The 14,690-nt window shown below is 37.6% G+C and overlaps 1 protein-coding gene across 9 annotated transcripts in view; it reads left to right on the forward strand.

Moving 5' to 3' along the window:
* Positions 1 to 14,690, forward strand: part of lama2 (laminin, alpha 2) — a 171,309-nt gene that overhangs the window by 105,090 nt on the left and 51,529 nt on the right. For 5 of the 9 annotated variants that reach the window (XM_048208189.1, XM_048208190.1, XM_048208191.1 and 2 more), the window contains exons 20-26: positions 3,302 to 3,408; positions 3,562 to 3,822; positions 6,522 to 6,699; positions 7,131 to 7,267; positions 9,735 to 9,971; positions 12,721 to 12,864; positions 14,036 to 14,212. In XM_048208189.1, the coding sequence (XP_048064146.1) occupies positions 3,302 to 3,408; positions 3,562 to 3,822; positions 6,522 to 6,699; positions 7,131 to 7,267; positions 9,735 to 9,971; positions 12,721 to 12,864; positions 14,036 to 14,212 (1,241 nt within the window). The remainder of the gene's footprint in view (positions 1 to 3,301; positions 3,409 to 3,561; positions 3,823 to 6,521; positions 6,700 to 7,130; positions 7,268 to 9,734; positions 9,972 to 12,720; positions 12,865 to 14,035; positions 14,213 to 14,690) is intronic. The other 4 variants (XM_048208194.1, XM_048208195.1, XM_048208196.1 and 1 more) reach the window with 1 other exon arrangement.

Here is a 14,690-nt window from a genome sequence, read left to right on the forward strand (position 1 = left end):
ACCATGAACAAAAATCAACAGGCTGAAGAACATTTACACAAGGAACTTGCAAAAAAATGCTTTTGTTATTTAGTATTTTTGTCTTGTTTCCAGTCCAAATGTCTAAAAATCCTTAAATCCATATGCTTTTACTAGATAAGTAAAATTACATATGATACTTTTTCTTGTTTTCTGGGGAAAAATTTTTTAAAATGAAGTGAGTTTTTGCTTAAAACAAGCAAAATTATCTGCCATTGGGGTAAGAAAAATAATCTTGTTTCAGTTTGGGACAGAAACAAGAAACAAGATTTCAAACAGATACAAACAGATTATTTTTCTTACACCATTGATAATTTTGCTTGTTTTAAGCAAAAACTCACTTTATTTTACTAATATACATTTCAAGCATTATTAAAGACAATTAAACACCCAGTAATTTAAAAATAAATAAATAAATAAACAAATTATCAAATGCACAAATAAATACATCTGAACAAAGATACATAAACAGTGTTTTAAGATTTTCAGGTATTCAGGTACAGAAACTGTAATAAAATGCAAAATAATTGCACTTTATGTATAATACATAGGCTACATTACAAATATAGTTATTCAGTCTAGAACAGCGAGTGAATTTTCTCTTGACGGCAGCAAGAATATTAGGCTGCTGTCACTTTAAGAGATGCACGGATCCAGTATACTGTTACACATGCGTTTTCTTTGTCAGCTCAGCTGTTTACATTTATTTAAGACATAACCGACTGTGTTATGAGAATATTTTGAAATATTTTTGTGCATTTGTCCATGCAAAATGACGAGAGGTAGAGAACACAGGTCAGTATCACGCACTATTCAGTATGAGAAGTCGTTCTGTGCCCACGTCGTGTGCAACAGCGCGTGAGTCTTCTTTGCACTTGAAAGGTTTAAAATCACACACAGGAACCGACTAGCGGAATTGCAATGCACGTTTATTATCGAATCACTGATTCTTCAAGTTTTGGAACCAGTTCTCGATACACATCCCTACTCAGAAGTGAATGTGAGTACGAAAGGGGCAGGGTTAAAGCGGACAACATGATGGGAAAATCCCTGTATGTCAGTTTGTCGTTTCACCGGAAGATCCAGTTATGACACATGATCCACCAATCAGAGAAGTCACTGTTACCATGATCATAGTAATTTTTATGAAAATGCAATTTCATCGGCTTGTTATTAGTTGATTTAGACATATATAATTCAATAATGTTTTTGTAAAGTTAAGATAACCTGTGAAGTGTATACTTTAAAGGTGTAAATGATGTTGCAATCAGTAAAAATGAAAATTTTAGCTTTGTAAATGTAATTGAGTGCAGTATTTAATTTCAACAGAAGTGCATTTAAACAAAATAATACTCAAGTATAGGAAGTAACCTTAAACATTACTCGACATTGTTGTACACTCAATCTGCAGGATGTTTTGCTTCCTTTCTTTAAACGCCATATTTAGTTGTCACTTTAAAAGTTGTTAATGTGTCAATTTTTGTAGAAATTAAATTGTGTACTTCCAGACAGCCTGTATGGCAGATGTGTGTGTGAGAGAGAGAGGTGAGCTGATCCAGGATCAAGCTCAGGCCGTCTCCCCTCAAGGACAGTGCACACAGATTCCCTCCAGCAGGCCTCACGCAGCACCATCTGCGCTCATCTCGGCTCAGAAAGAGTGTGTGCATTATATTGAAATGCAATCTGTCCTCCTGCAGCCCACGGTCACACCGCACTGTCATCTGAAGCAGGATACAGTCGTTCTGTTTGATTGGCACACACACTGAGCGCTGATTAGCATGCAACGGGGTCGTGGGATGTTGAATAATCTCACTGGTTTTTAATTTGAGCTGTTACTGTATATACGCTAGAGGCGAGTTCAGAACACATTCCCTTGACTGTGCATGAAACAAGACAATGAAACCGTTGATGTGTTCCTGCAGACTTTCAGTTCAGTACGTTTAGATATAATATTGCAAAACATGTTCATATGGTGTGGTTCACATCAAACGTCTGGGATTCAAACTCTAATTTAAACCAGAAAGTTTCAGGATTTTTAATGTTTTAATTTGTAATGTGAAAAATTGCATAAACAGACATTTTTCATGTTGAGATATTCTCAAATATTAGTTTTTCAGTTTAATTTCACATAAATTGTTGTACTGGTAAAATAATTCATGGAATTAACTCAGATTATCAGATTGAAAGAAGCTTTTCCCTACTATCAGACATATTCATATTGCACAAAAATGTGCGCCAAGCTTTAGTATCTCCTAAAATGTAGAACCCTGTGACATCACGTCTGTCGTTCAGTCCTCAACTGTTTTTAACTTCCGGAGCATGTCTATATTTAATGAAAGAAAATAGGACTGACTTTATTTCTGTTGGGAATAAGGACTTGTGAAGAGCGGAACAATGCTCAGGGAGCACAGCGCTCAGTGGGATGCTTAAGAAGCGTTCGAATGACCTACATTGAAAACTGTTGTGCTGCTTCATATTTTTGTGGAAACTGTCATACATTTTATTTTTCAGGATTCTTTGATGAATGTTCAAAAGAACAGCATTTATTTGAAAAAATAAGTCTTTTGTAACATAAATGTCTCTTCTGTCACTGTTTTGACCAACTGAATATGGCATTGCTGAATGAAGAAATTCATTTATCTTTTTTTGTTGCTTACTCCAGACTTTTGATAGTTTCCACAAACATATGAAGCAGCACAAGAGTTTTCAACATTGATAATAATTGTAAACGTTTCTTGAGCATCAAATCATCATATCAGAATGATTTCTGAAGGATCATGTGACACTGAAGACTGGAGTAATGATGCTGAAAATTCAGCATGGAATAAATTACACTTTGCTATATATTCACATAGAAAACAGATATTTTAAATCATAATAATATTTAACATTTTCACTGTATTTTTTGATCAAATAAATGCAGTCTTGGTGAGCAGAAGAAACTTTTAAAGCTTCTATCACATGTGGGGTCCCTCAAGGTTCTATTTTGGGACCAATGTTATTTTCATTATATATGCTTCCTCCAGGTTCTATTTTTAAGAAATATATATATTTTTAAAGCTCTGCACGGACTGGCACCAAAATATATTTCTGAGCTTATACATTTTAGTTGCTCACCGAGATCTCTGAGATCCCAAGACCAGCTGCTTCTTAAGTAAAGGAGATCGCGCTTTCTCACTACTGTCAGCTGTTTCCTCATTCTGCTGTTCAGCTGTCAGTGTTTCTTCCATTACTCTGTCTCCAGACCCTCACGCTCCATCTCTGTCTCTCTCTGTCTGTGCAGCGTGTCAGTGTCACAGTAACGGGTCGGTGTCGGAGCTGTGCCATCAGGAGACCGGGCAGTGCCAGTGTCGACAACATGTGGTGGGACGGCAGTGTGACGAGTGTATGGTGGGTAAACAACACCGAATGCTGTCATTGTTAGAGCCACATTTCTTTTTCACTGGGCCAGTATGAGTAAATTCCTTACAGGAGCTACAGCAGACGCAGTCATGCGTTCATTTCTCTGTCTCTGCCTCTTCATCAACCCGTGTGTGTGTTCAGCCGAATTGTTGGTGGGATGGCGAGTCTCAGTTGTGTCGGCCGTGTCAGTGCAGCGCTCGGGGCTCCGTGTCCCAGCGCTGTGACTCTGAGGGCAGGTGCATCTGTCGGGCCGGATACGTGGGCCGCAGGTGTGACCTGATACGGCCGGCTCACGCCCGCAGGGAGACCCGGAGACCCGTCCAACAGGTTCCCATCCAACACATCCAGAGATGGGAAAGCAGAGGGGGATGCCCTCGAGGGGCGTACCGCCCCGGCACAGGGGTAAACGCACGGCATGATGGGTGCACAGTGCATGTGTGTGACTTTCTGTGAGGATCTAATATCTACTATCCAATCAAGTCCAAATGGACAAAATCAAGCCCTGCCCTACGTTTGTTCTTGTTTGAGAAGCAGTTTCACTCAGATATACGTCACAATAGAGAAGAAAAGATGAGCGCAACTTCCCTTTTATGCCGACTTTATGCAAGTTTTTACAGTTTTCTGTTCTATGGGTGGACACATGTAAGGGTTTTTTCAGATCTTAATAGCAGCTGTAAACAGGGCCTTAAATGTCAAAAGATCAGGGAAAGTTTGAGCGCTTGAACTGAAGTTCTGTCCAGGTGTCCATGCCCTCACACGTCTAACATTCTCCAGACTCTCCGACATCATGAGAGGAAGAACAAATTCACATGCAATCCTGTTTACATGAGAAACTTTTCATGCTTCAGTACACAACTTTAGCGAATTAGACCCAATACAAGTTCACATCATTCAAAAACACAGCCTTTGGCTTTAAGGAGGATGAAACATAATGTGCACAGTTTGCTTTGGCTTTTAATTATACATTTACATGTAACATTAGTTGAGTAGCGCTTTAGGGAGTTAATCTGTTTTTGCGGGCAGAAAGCTCATGCCACTGCGCTTTCTTATGTTTTAGTCTTTTCTTAATCTTTAAAAGGCACGGATTTGAGTTCTCTTGGAGGAGAGTTTTGTCACTTTGGCTCGCAGCTTTGCATGATGGGATGTGTGTGTGTCTCTTCATATATTTGGCATCCGTCGGGCGGCACTGACGGCGTGTGCCAGGACCAGTTGTCATTGGTTGCTACGGTGACAGCGCACCTGTTCCTAGCGGACAGATGGCTGTCAATCACCCCACAGCAATGTGTGCAGATTTATCAGGGCTGCATGATCATTTTTGATCATTAAAATGAAATTGTTGGCGGTTTACCTTTCATAATGTCTTGACGGTGTTTGAAGTGAGTTATAGGAGAGTGTAAAACATTGTTTTGTGGTTTGGTTTGATCTGTACCATCTGCATGTTCAGTGCTGTGATCTGAATTCTTTGGCTCTCTGAGAAACTAATGGAGATTGTTTATTAATTCACAAGATATTGCACTGTTTGTATCACCACAAGACACATTCCACAAGTATAGGTGCAAAAATTAAGCCTGATGAAATCCAATTTTTAAATTTTGTTATTTGTTCTCCTCCGCAGGTCAAACTAAATATTAAATGAAGGATTTTTTTTATTTGCCAATTCTAGAAACCTAATGCCAAAATGTTTGGTACATTTGGAAATTCCCCTTTTAAGAGTTTAATTATCTAATTGGTCTGATTTTATTTTGTAGCAAATAAATGTAGAATATTTATTTATTTAAAATTAATGTTGGGGATTGCTAGTTTGGAACCAGCATTGTTGTTTTTTTGTTTTTTTTTGTAGTAGTTACCAATTAATTAATTTAATTGAGCTTGAGGTTAACCTTTTCACAATGTGAAAAAACTGTTTTTCCAATGTAGTTGTGTTATTATGTTGAATTATGTTGAAATAACAAGATATTATGTCAAAATAACTTAATATCTCAAAATAGCTACTTAATATCTTGAGAAAACGAGTTATGCCATAATATTGAGATATTATGTCAAAATAACGACTTAATATCTCAAAATAATAACTTAATATCTTGAAATAATAAGTTATGTCGAAATGACGAGATATTATGTTGAAATAACGACTATCTTGAAATAATGAGTTATGTCGAAATAATAAGATATGTCAAAATAACGAGTTAATATCTCGAAATAACGAATTATGTCGAAATAATGAGATATGTTGAAATAACGACTTAATATCTCGAAATAACGTGTCATGGCGAAATAACGAGATATTGTTGAAATAATGACTTAATATCTTAAAATAATGAGTTATGTCGAAATAACTTAATATCTCAAAATAACTACTTAATATCTTGAAAAAACAAATTATGTCGTAATAATGATTTATTATGTCGAAATAACGGATTAATATCTTGAAATAACGAGTTATTATGTCGAAATAACGAGATATTATGTTGAAATAACGACTTAATTCAAAATAATGAGTTATGTCAAAATAACAAGTTAATATCTTGAAATAACGAGATATGTTGAAATAACGACTTAATATCTCTAAATAATGAGTTATGTCGAAAAAATGAGATATGTCGAAATAAGGACTTAATATCTCGAAATAACGAGTTATTATGTTGAAGTAACAAGTTATGTTGAAATAATGAGATCTTATGTCGAAATAATAACTTAATATCTCAAAATAAGTTATGTCGAAATAACAAGATATTATGTCGAAATAATGACTTAATTTCTCAAAATAACGAGTTATGTCGAAATAACGAGATATGTCGAAATAATGACTTAATATCTCGAAATAAAGAGTTATTATGTTGAAATAACGAGATATTATGTTGAAGTGACTTAATAATTTGAAATAATGAGTTATGTCGAAATAATGACTTAATATCTCGAAATAGAGTTATTATGTCAAAATAACGACTTAATATCTTGAAATAATGAGATATTATGTCGAAATAATGACTTGTGCTGTCATGACTTTGTAATACTATTTGTACCTTATTTGTGGAAAGTGTCTCAAAGCATAGTCTAACCATCACTCTTATTTCATCACTCCTCTCTCTCTCCGCTCTCAGTCTGGTTTACACATGCAGGGCGCTCAGGGCTGTGTCCCGTGCCACTGCAATTCATTCGGATCGAAGTCGTTTGATTGTGACGAGAGCGGTCAGTGTCGCTGTCAGCCCGGTGTGACGGGACAGAAGTGTGACCGCTGCGCTCCCGGACACTTCAGCTTCCAGGAAGGCGGCTGTACACGTAAGAATTCACCTCTGAAACAGAGAGGTCTCATTCAGTCCAGATCCAGATGTGCTTTAGATGCATGTAAATTTGCAAAAATAAATTGCCATAGAAATAAAGGTGACTTGACTTCTGTATAAGATAAAGTTGATACTGTAAATGAAACATAACAGACACAAAGTGACACATCTTCTCAGATATGAAAGAGCAAAGGCTTGTGAGATTTCAGACAATGCCTTGTAAATTCCAGCTCAGCTCCTGGATGTGGTTGTCAACAAGCCTGACCTCTAAGCGCTACAGTTTTCATCTGTGGTGTTTATTTCATCTCCTTCTGTCACCCTCTCTCTCTGATATTAGACAGCAGAGAGGAGAGCCGGCGCTGACATTTAGAACAGGTGCTCAGCTGCGCTCTGCAATTAACCTGCTCTCTGTTTCTGTCTGTCTCGCAGCGTGCCAGTGTGCCCATGTGGGAAATAACTGTGACGCTAACACAGGTCAGTGTATCTGTCCGCCCAACACCGTGGGAGAGAGATGTGACAAATGTGCGCCCAACCACTGGGGTCACGACATCAGCAGCGGCTGTAAGGTACGCCTCATCTCTCCTCTTCACTCTTGTCTGCTCTCGCTGTGTATATTTATCTTCTGCCAAAACATCATTATTATTCATCATGTCACGTCGAGGTGAATCTCTGAGTTAATGCCACAGAGCAGCAGAACAGCAGCAAAATGTCTTGATTGTTGCCTTACGATTCAATTACAACAGAATCCATTGAACTGTTCAAAAATCAATACCTTCAAGTGCTGAATTAAATAATGTACTAATAACATGTACTCAGTAACATGATGTTTATTCAAAATTATATATATATATATATATATACAGTGGTGTGAAAAAGTGCTTGCCCCCTTCCTGATTTTTTATTTTTTTGCATGTTTGTCACACTTTAATGTTTCAGATGATCAAACAAATTTAAGTATTAATCAAAGATAAAACAAGTAAACGCAACATGCAGTTTTTAAATGAAGGTGTTTATTATGAAGGGAAAACAAAATCCAAACTCACATGCAACCCCCCGTTAAAACATAACCTGAGTCACCTGAGTTCAGTTTCTCTAGCCACACCCAGGCCTGATTACTGCCACACCTGTTCACAATCAAGAAATCACTTAAATAGGACCTGCCTGACAAAGTGAAGCAGACCAAAAGATCCTCAAAACTACACATCATTTGAGATCCAAAGAAATTCAAGAACAAATGAGAAAGAAAATAAATGAGATCCATCAGTCTGGAAAAGGTTATAAAGCCATTTCTAAAGCTTTGGGACTCCAGCGAACCTCAGTGAGAGCCATTATCCACAAATGACGAAAACATGGAACAGTGGTGAACCTTCCCAGGAGTGGGCGGCCGACTAAAATTACCCCAAGAGCGCAGCGACGACTCATCCAAGAGGTCACAAAAGACCCCACAACAACATCCAAAGAACTGCAGGCCTCACTTGCCTCATTTAAGGTCAGTGTTCATGACTCCACCATAAGAAAGAGACTGGGCAAAAATGGCCTGCATGGCAGAGTTTCAAGACGAAAACCGCTGCTGAGCAAAAAGAACATAAAGGCTCGTCTCAGTTTTGCCAGAAAACATCAAGACTTTTGGGAAGATACTCTGTGGACTGACGAGACAAAAGTTGAACATTTTGGAAGGTGTGTGTCCCATTACGTCTGGCATAAAATTAACACAGCATTTCAGAAAAAGAACATCATACTCACAATAAAATATGGTGGTGGTAGTGTGATGGTCTGGAGCTGTTTTGCTGCTTCAGGACCTGGAAGACTTGCTGTGATAAATGGAACCATGAATTCTGCTGTCTACCAAAAAATCCTGAAGGACAATGTCCGGCCATCTGTTCGTGACCTCAAGCTGCAGTGAACTTGAGTTCTGCAGCAGGACAATGATCCAAAACACACCAGCAAGTCCACCTCTGAATGGCTGAAGAAAAACAAAAGGAAGACTTTGGAGTGGCCTAGTCAATGTCCTGACCTCAATCCTATTGAGATGCTGTGGCATGACCTTAAAAAGGCGGTTCATGCTCGAAAACCCTCCAATGTGGCTGAATTACAACAATTCTGCAAAGATGAGAGGGACAATATTCCTCCACAGCGCTGTAACAGACTCATTGCAAGTTATCGCAAATGCTTGATTGTAGTTGTTGCTGCTAAGGGTGGTCCAACCAGTCATTAGGTTTAGGGGGCAAGCACTTTTTCACACAGGGCCATGTGGGTTTGGATTTTGTTTTCCCTTCATAATAAAAACTGCATGTTGTGTTTACTTGTGTTATCTTTGATTCATATTTAAATTTATTTGATGATCTGAAACATTAAAGTGTGACAAAAAAAAAAAAAAAAAAAAGAAGGGGGCAAGCACTTTTTCACTCCACTATATATATATATATATATATATATATATATATATATATATCAAATGTGATTCATAAGCATTGTTTACTGTTTTCTTCATCAATGGCACATATACGACACACAGGTTAACATCACCTCCTTACATAAAGCAATCTCTTGTAAAACTTTGCATCTTACCAAACGTTTGGTAGCCATCTAACTATGTCTTTATGGCAAACTGAGATTGTAAGGCAGAACTCAGTATAAGATATTTTGTTTCTGAAAAATAATACCTAACAGGAGCATTTACAGTATATGAAAGAACCGGGCCCGAAACGGAGCCTTGAGGTACCCCGCAGGTGATAGGTGCAGAGGAAAAAGAGTAGTTCTCAATTTCAGTGGAAAGGTTCTCGCCTTGAGGTAGGAAGAGAAGCAGCCTAGGGCAGTGTCGAGAATTGCATTTTATTCCCACTGATTTTCTATTGAGTGGGCAGACAGCTTTTTTTGTGTGGTCACCCTCGCTTTCCCTTGATCGGACTGTTTTGAGTGGATCCTTTATTTTCTAAAATGTTTAGTCACATGCAGTGAAAGTGAATGCTATTTTATGTAAATATTTTAGATAATATGAATTGAATGTGTGTTTTTTCCTCTATTTCTCTGTAGGCATGCGGATGTAACGCGTTGGGGTCCGTGGCGCAGCAGTGTAACGTGAACACGGGCTGCTGCATGTGCCGTGAGCAGTTCAGGGGCGAGAAGTGTGACGAGTGTAAGCTGGGCTACAGAGACTTCCCACAGTGCATTTCCTGCCAGTGCTCCGCAGCAGGCTCGTCAGTGGACGCCTGCGATTCAGAATCTGGCCTCTGCGCTTGTGCAGACAGAAGTGGGCAGTGCTCTTGCAAGGTACCGAACCACACCGAAACCCATCTTTGATTTAAACAATAAAATAAGCCTAAAATAAGCAAACAAAGGCAAGTTATGAGTAGGACTAAGCTAAGTTTTCAAGGACGATTTGAATGCAGGTAGTGAAGCAAGATTTCAAGCGAGACAACAGGATGGTTAATAACTTATCAGAAGAAGAAGATCTAATGATCTCTGGGGGGAGTAGGGACAAATAAGATCTGCAATGCAAGTTGGAGCCAGGACATGCAAGGCTTTGAATACAAAAGTTAAAACCTTATAATCAATTCTAAATGCTACTGCTAGCCAGTGTTAATGTGCTAAGATAGAGGTGATATGCTCCCTCTTTTTTCCACATCAAGAAGCAGAGTTTTGAACCAGTTGCAAGCGTGAAAGAGAAAACTGGTTGATACCAGCATATAGGGCATTACAATAGTCAAGCCTTGTCGAAATAAAAGCATCATTAAAAGTCATTAAAAGTTAGAAAAGATTTAAGATTCTGTGTGCCACTAAGTTGGAAGAAGCTGGCTCTAAAAACAATTGTCGAAAATGACACCCAATATCTTTCCTTGAGAGCAGATATTAGATCGCAACGGTCCTAAATTAGAGTTAAAACTCTCTAAAAAATGAAGGGGAGCCAAATAAATTGACTTTGGTCTTATTATCATTTAACTGAAGAAAGTTATCACCCATCCAACCTTTGATGTCTTTTACACAAGCTAATAAAGAAGATATTATTTGTCAGTATAATTGGGTGTCATCAGTGTAATTATGATAGAGGACCTTGTGATTTTTGAAGTTGGAGCGTAGAGGGATGATATATGAAGCAAATTATATTGGGCCCAATATGGAGCCCTGTGGCACCCCACACTTGACGGAAGCTGGGGATGAAGAAAATTTACCAATTTCTACAGAGAAACATAGTAAAATATGACTCAAACCAATTTAAGGCTGCATCATCACAGATATCAACCTCGGTTTTTAACCTATTTAACCAAATGCAGTCATCCATTATATCGAACACTGCACTTAAATCCAGCAATACCGACATGGCACAATTTCCGCAATCTATAAATAATAACAGATCATTTACCTCTCTCATCAAGACTGATTCAGTGCTATGCTTAGCTCTGAACCCACACTGAAAAGGATCCAGTATATTATTAGCAATTAAATAAGGGATAACTGGTTTAACCCTTATGAGGTCTTTGGAGTCTTTTTAGACCCCAAACAACGTTTGCTAAAATAATAAAAAAAAAAGATCTCTTTGTCCAAATGACATGAAACTTTGTACAGTTTTTAACACTTTCTAGATCTACAAATAAAAAATAAAAAAATGGAGTGATCTCTTGTTTTTATGTTAGTGTAGAAAAAAAGTCACACTCAGGGTCTTTGGGGTCTCCAGAGACCTCAGGCAACAAAATGTAATTTTGTAACAAAATAATTGTTTATTTTTAAAAAACAAATGTAATTTTACTCTGTTTATTAATGTTTTTACTTCATATTTGTGCAGTTTTTGGAGGATTTATCATATCTTTTAAATTTATATAAATAAATAAAAAAATATTTTGTTGAGTAGGTTTTTCTACAAAAACAGCTTTTTATGTAAAATTTACTTTGTAAAAGACCCACATTTCTAACTTTCATTCATGGGGATAACATGGATAATTTGACATGGTTTAGTGTGAGATTTTTGCCCATCTTTTGGAAAATGCAGTTTTAAAAGTAAAAAATTGATCACTTTATCCAGTAGATGGCAGCAGAGCTCCACTATTTGCTCTTTGACTGACTGAAAGACATCTTTTCACAAGTATTGTTCATTTGGATTCATATCTAAATATTATGAAATCATAATTATGACAATAAAAATTACTTTCTGTCAAAGTTTAGCTTTTTTGTACTGAAAAAAAAAAACAGTTTTTCAATAATGTTGATTTTGAGGATGAATTTTGTCCATTTTCTAAGTGGAGTCTCATCATAATGTAACAATATTGAAAAACAATATATTTTTTTTACTTTTAAAACTGCATTTTCCAAAAGATGGGCAAAAATCTCACACTAAACCATGTCAAATTATCCATGTTGTCCCCATGAATGAAAGTTAGAAATGTGGGTCTTTTATAAAGTGAATTTTACATAAAAAGCCGTTTTTGTATAAAAACCTATTTAAAAAATATATATTTTAATTTATTTATATAAATTTAAAAAATATGATAAATCCTCCAAAAACTGCACACATGTGGAGTAAAAACATTAATAAACAGAGTAAAATTAAATTTGTTTAAAAAAAAATATATATATATTTTGTTACAAAATTACATTTTGTTGCCTGTGGTCTCTGGAGACCCCAGAGACCCTGAGTGTAGCCCCAAACGAAGACCGCACAAGGGTTAAAACAGCCTTCTCCAATACTTTTGATAAAAATGGCAGTTTTGAAATTTTAGTTGTATAGGGGTCTTTTTTTTTTATCAAAACCGTCATATTATATACATGTCAGGTATAGGAGTGCACTGACAGTGAAATGCTGTATGATGCTCCAATCTGATAAAATACATTTTTAGACTTTTTATCACTTTACAATTATTTTAAAGTGGAAAAGAGAAAAATTTGTAGTAAAATTAGTAAAAAAAAAACTTTTAACTGGTGGTGTTTATTTGTGTGTAATTCATTGAAATGGTGAAATGTGCTGTTTATAATGTGTCAGCCGTGAGAGGGACAGCAGCACACAGCACTAACGCGAGTGTGTTTTCAGGCGAATGTGGAGGGAGTGCGGTGTGACCGCTGTAAGGTGGGCTCGTTCGGCCTCAGTCACACCAATCCGCTGGGCTGCAGTCAGTGCTACTGCTTCGGCTTGAGCAGCTCGTGTACAGAGGCCACAGGACTCATCCGCATGAGGGTGAGTGACACACACACACACACACAGGTGAGATGACATCATTTTTAATGCATAATCTGTTATTTTACAGAATTATGAGTGTTTTTTATTGTTAACAAAAGGACATGTTTTAGGTTTGCTTTAAATGTCAGTTGTCCTCTAGCGATGGTGGGATGCGGTGAGGACACATGTGACTCTGTGTGTTTTGATGGCTTTCTCAATCATCTTGTCTGAGGTGGGCTGAGATGCTCCGTTACCAGGGAAACAGTAAATATTAATAAATATCAAGTGCTTCCTAGCTGTCATTCTCCCTTAAACCATATTCACAACAGGCCAGGATTGAGTGAGCAGGAGAGACAAAGATGGAAAGAAAGCCTGACGTACAGAGAGAGAGAGAGACGGCCCTTGTTTGTTTTTAATAAGGGTTTCCTGTTCGTTCACTAACTCGCCTTAATCCTCAGCGTGTCCATGGAGACAACAGCAGAATATGGCTGAGGGATGCTTCTCCAACCTGACGAAATCGACAAACGAATTAAACAAAGGTTGCGGTCCAAAAGTTAATCTAAGTTTGTTTGCTGTCGGAGAGGAGTTTGGAATCCTTTAGCTCATTTATGGAAAACGAGAGATTTTTTCTAAGTCAGTGAGTCGTGAGATTGTGTGTTGATGTGGTGAGGGTAGTTTAGCTGCCCTGTGGGGATCCTCACACACACACACACACACACACACACACACACACACACACACACACACACACACACACACGCATGCATTTACCAACATGTGCCTCTCAATACACACACTAAAATGAATCCTGAAGTTGCTGACGCTGAAACACAACACTATTACACTATTTTGTCTAACAGTTTGAGCAGGACTGAAAATACCCAATTTATCTTCTTACTTCATAAATATCTCTGGTGCACTAAATCTTTCATAATCTTTCATTGAGATGTAATAACTTTCTCCACCTCTGCTGCGTGGGCGAGGACAAACATTAATAACAATAATAATGTTCTCACAATCCAATCTACACGAGAACCCACTGATATTGTGTTTCATTTGTAAATACGTCACATTATTGAAGTTAAACGGTGAATGCTGTTTCATGTTGACTTCGCTTTGTAAGTTCAAAGTGCAGGTGTTTAAGTCACCGACCGTGTGAGAGTGAAATCTGTTCCCTTCTGTCCTGTAGCTGACGCTGATGCCAGAACAGACCGTTCTTCCTCTCGTGGACGAATCCAACGGTCAGGAGAGCACAGCGGGCGTGAGCTTCCAGCATCCGGACATCATTGCCAACGCTGATGTGGTCCAGCAGCACCTGAGCGAGCCGTACTACTGGAGACTGCCCAAACAGTTCAAACGCTCCATGGTCCGTCTGTTCACATACACAACCAGCTCTTTTTTACTTTTATTCTTTTCTCTTTCTCCTTTTATTTGCCAAAATTAGGTGGAAAGACACGAGGTGAATTTTCAGCATCATTACTCCAGTCTTCAGTGTCACATGATCCTTCAGAAATCATTCTGATATGATGATTTGCTGCTCAAGAAACCATTATGATTATTATCAATGTTGAAAACAGTCATATTTTTGTGGAAACCGTTGTTTTGTATGATTATTTGATGAATAGAAAGTTCAAAAGGACAGCATTTATTTGAAATAGAAATCTTGTGTAACATTATAAATGTCACTTTTGATCAATTTAATGCATCCTTGATGGAAAAAAATATTAATTTTATAGGAAAAAAGTCTGATTGATTCAGTCATACTAAATAATATTTTTGGATTTAATGGCCAGCTAACGTTCATTACAGCAAGAGTGTGTTCTTTCAGATAACGGCTTATGGTG

The sequence above is a fragment of the Megalobrama amblycephala genome, linkage group LG11, assembly GCF_018812025.1.
Source record: "Megalobrama amblycephala isolate DHTTF-2021 linkage group LG11, ASM1881202v1, whole genome shotgun sequence".
In the NCBI taxonomy this organism is placed as follows: Eukaryota; Metazoa; Chordata; class Actinopteri; order Cypriniformes; family Xenocyprididae; genus Megalobrama; species Megalobrama amblycephala.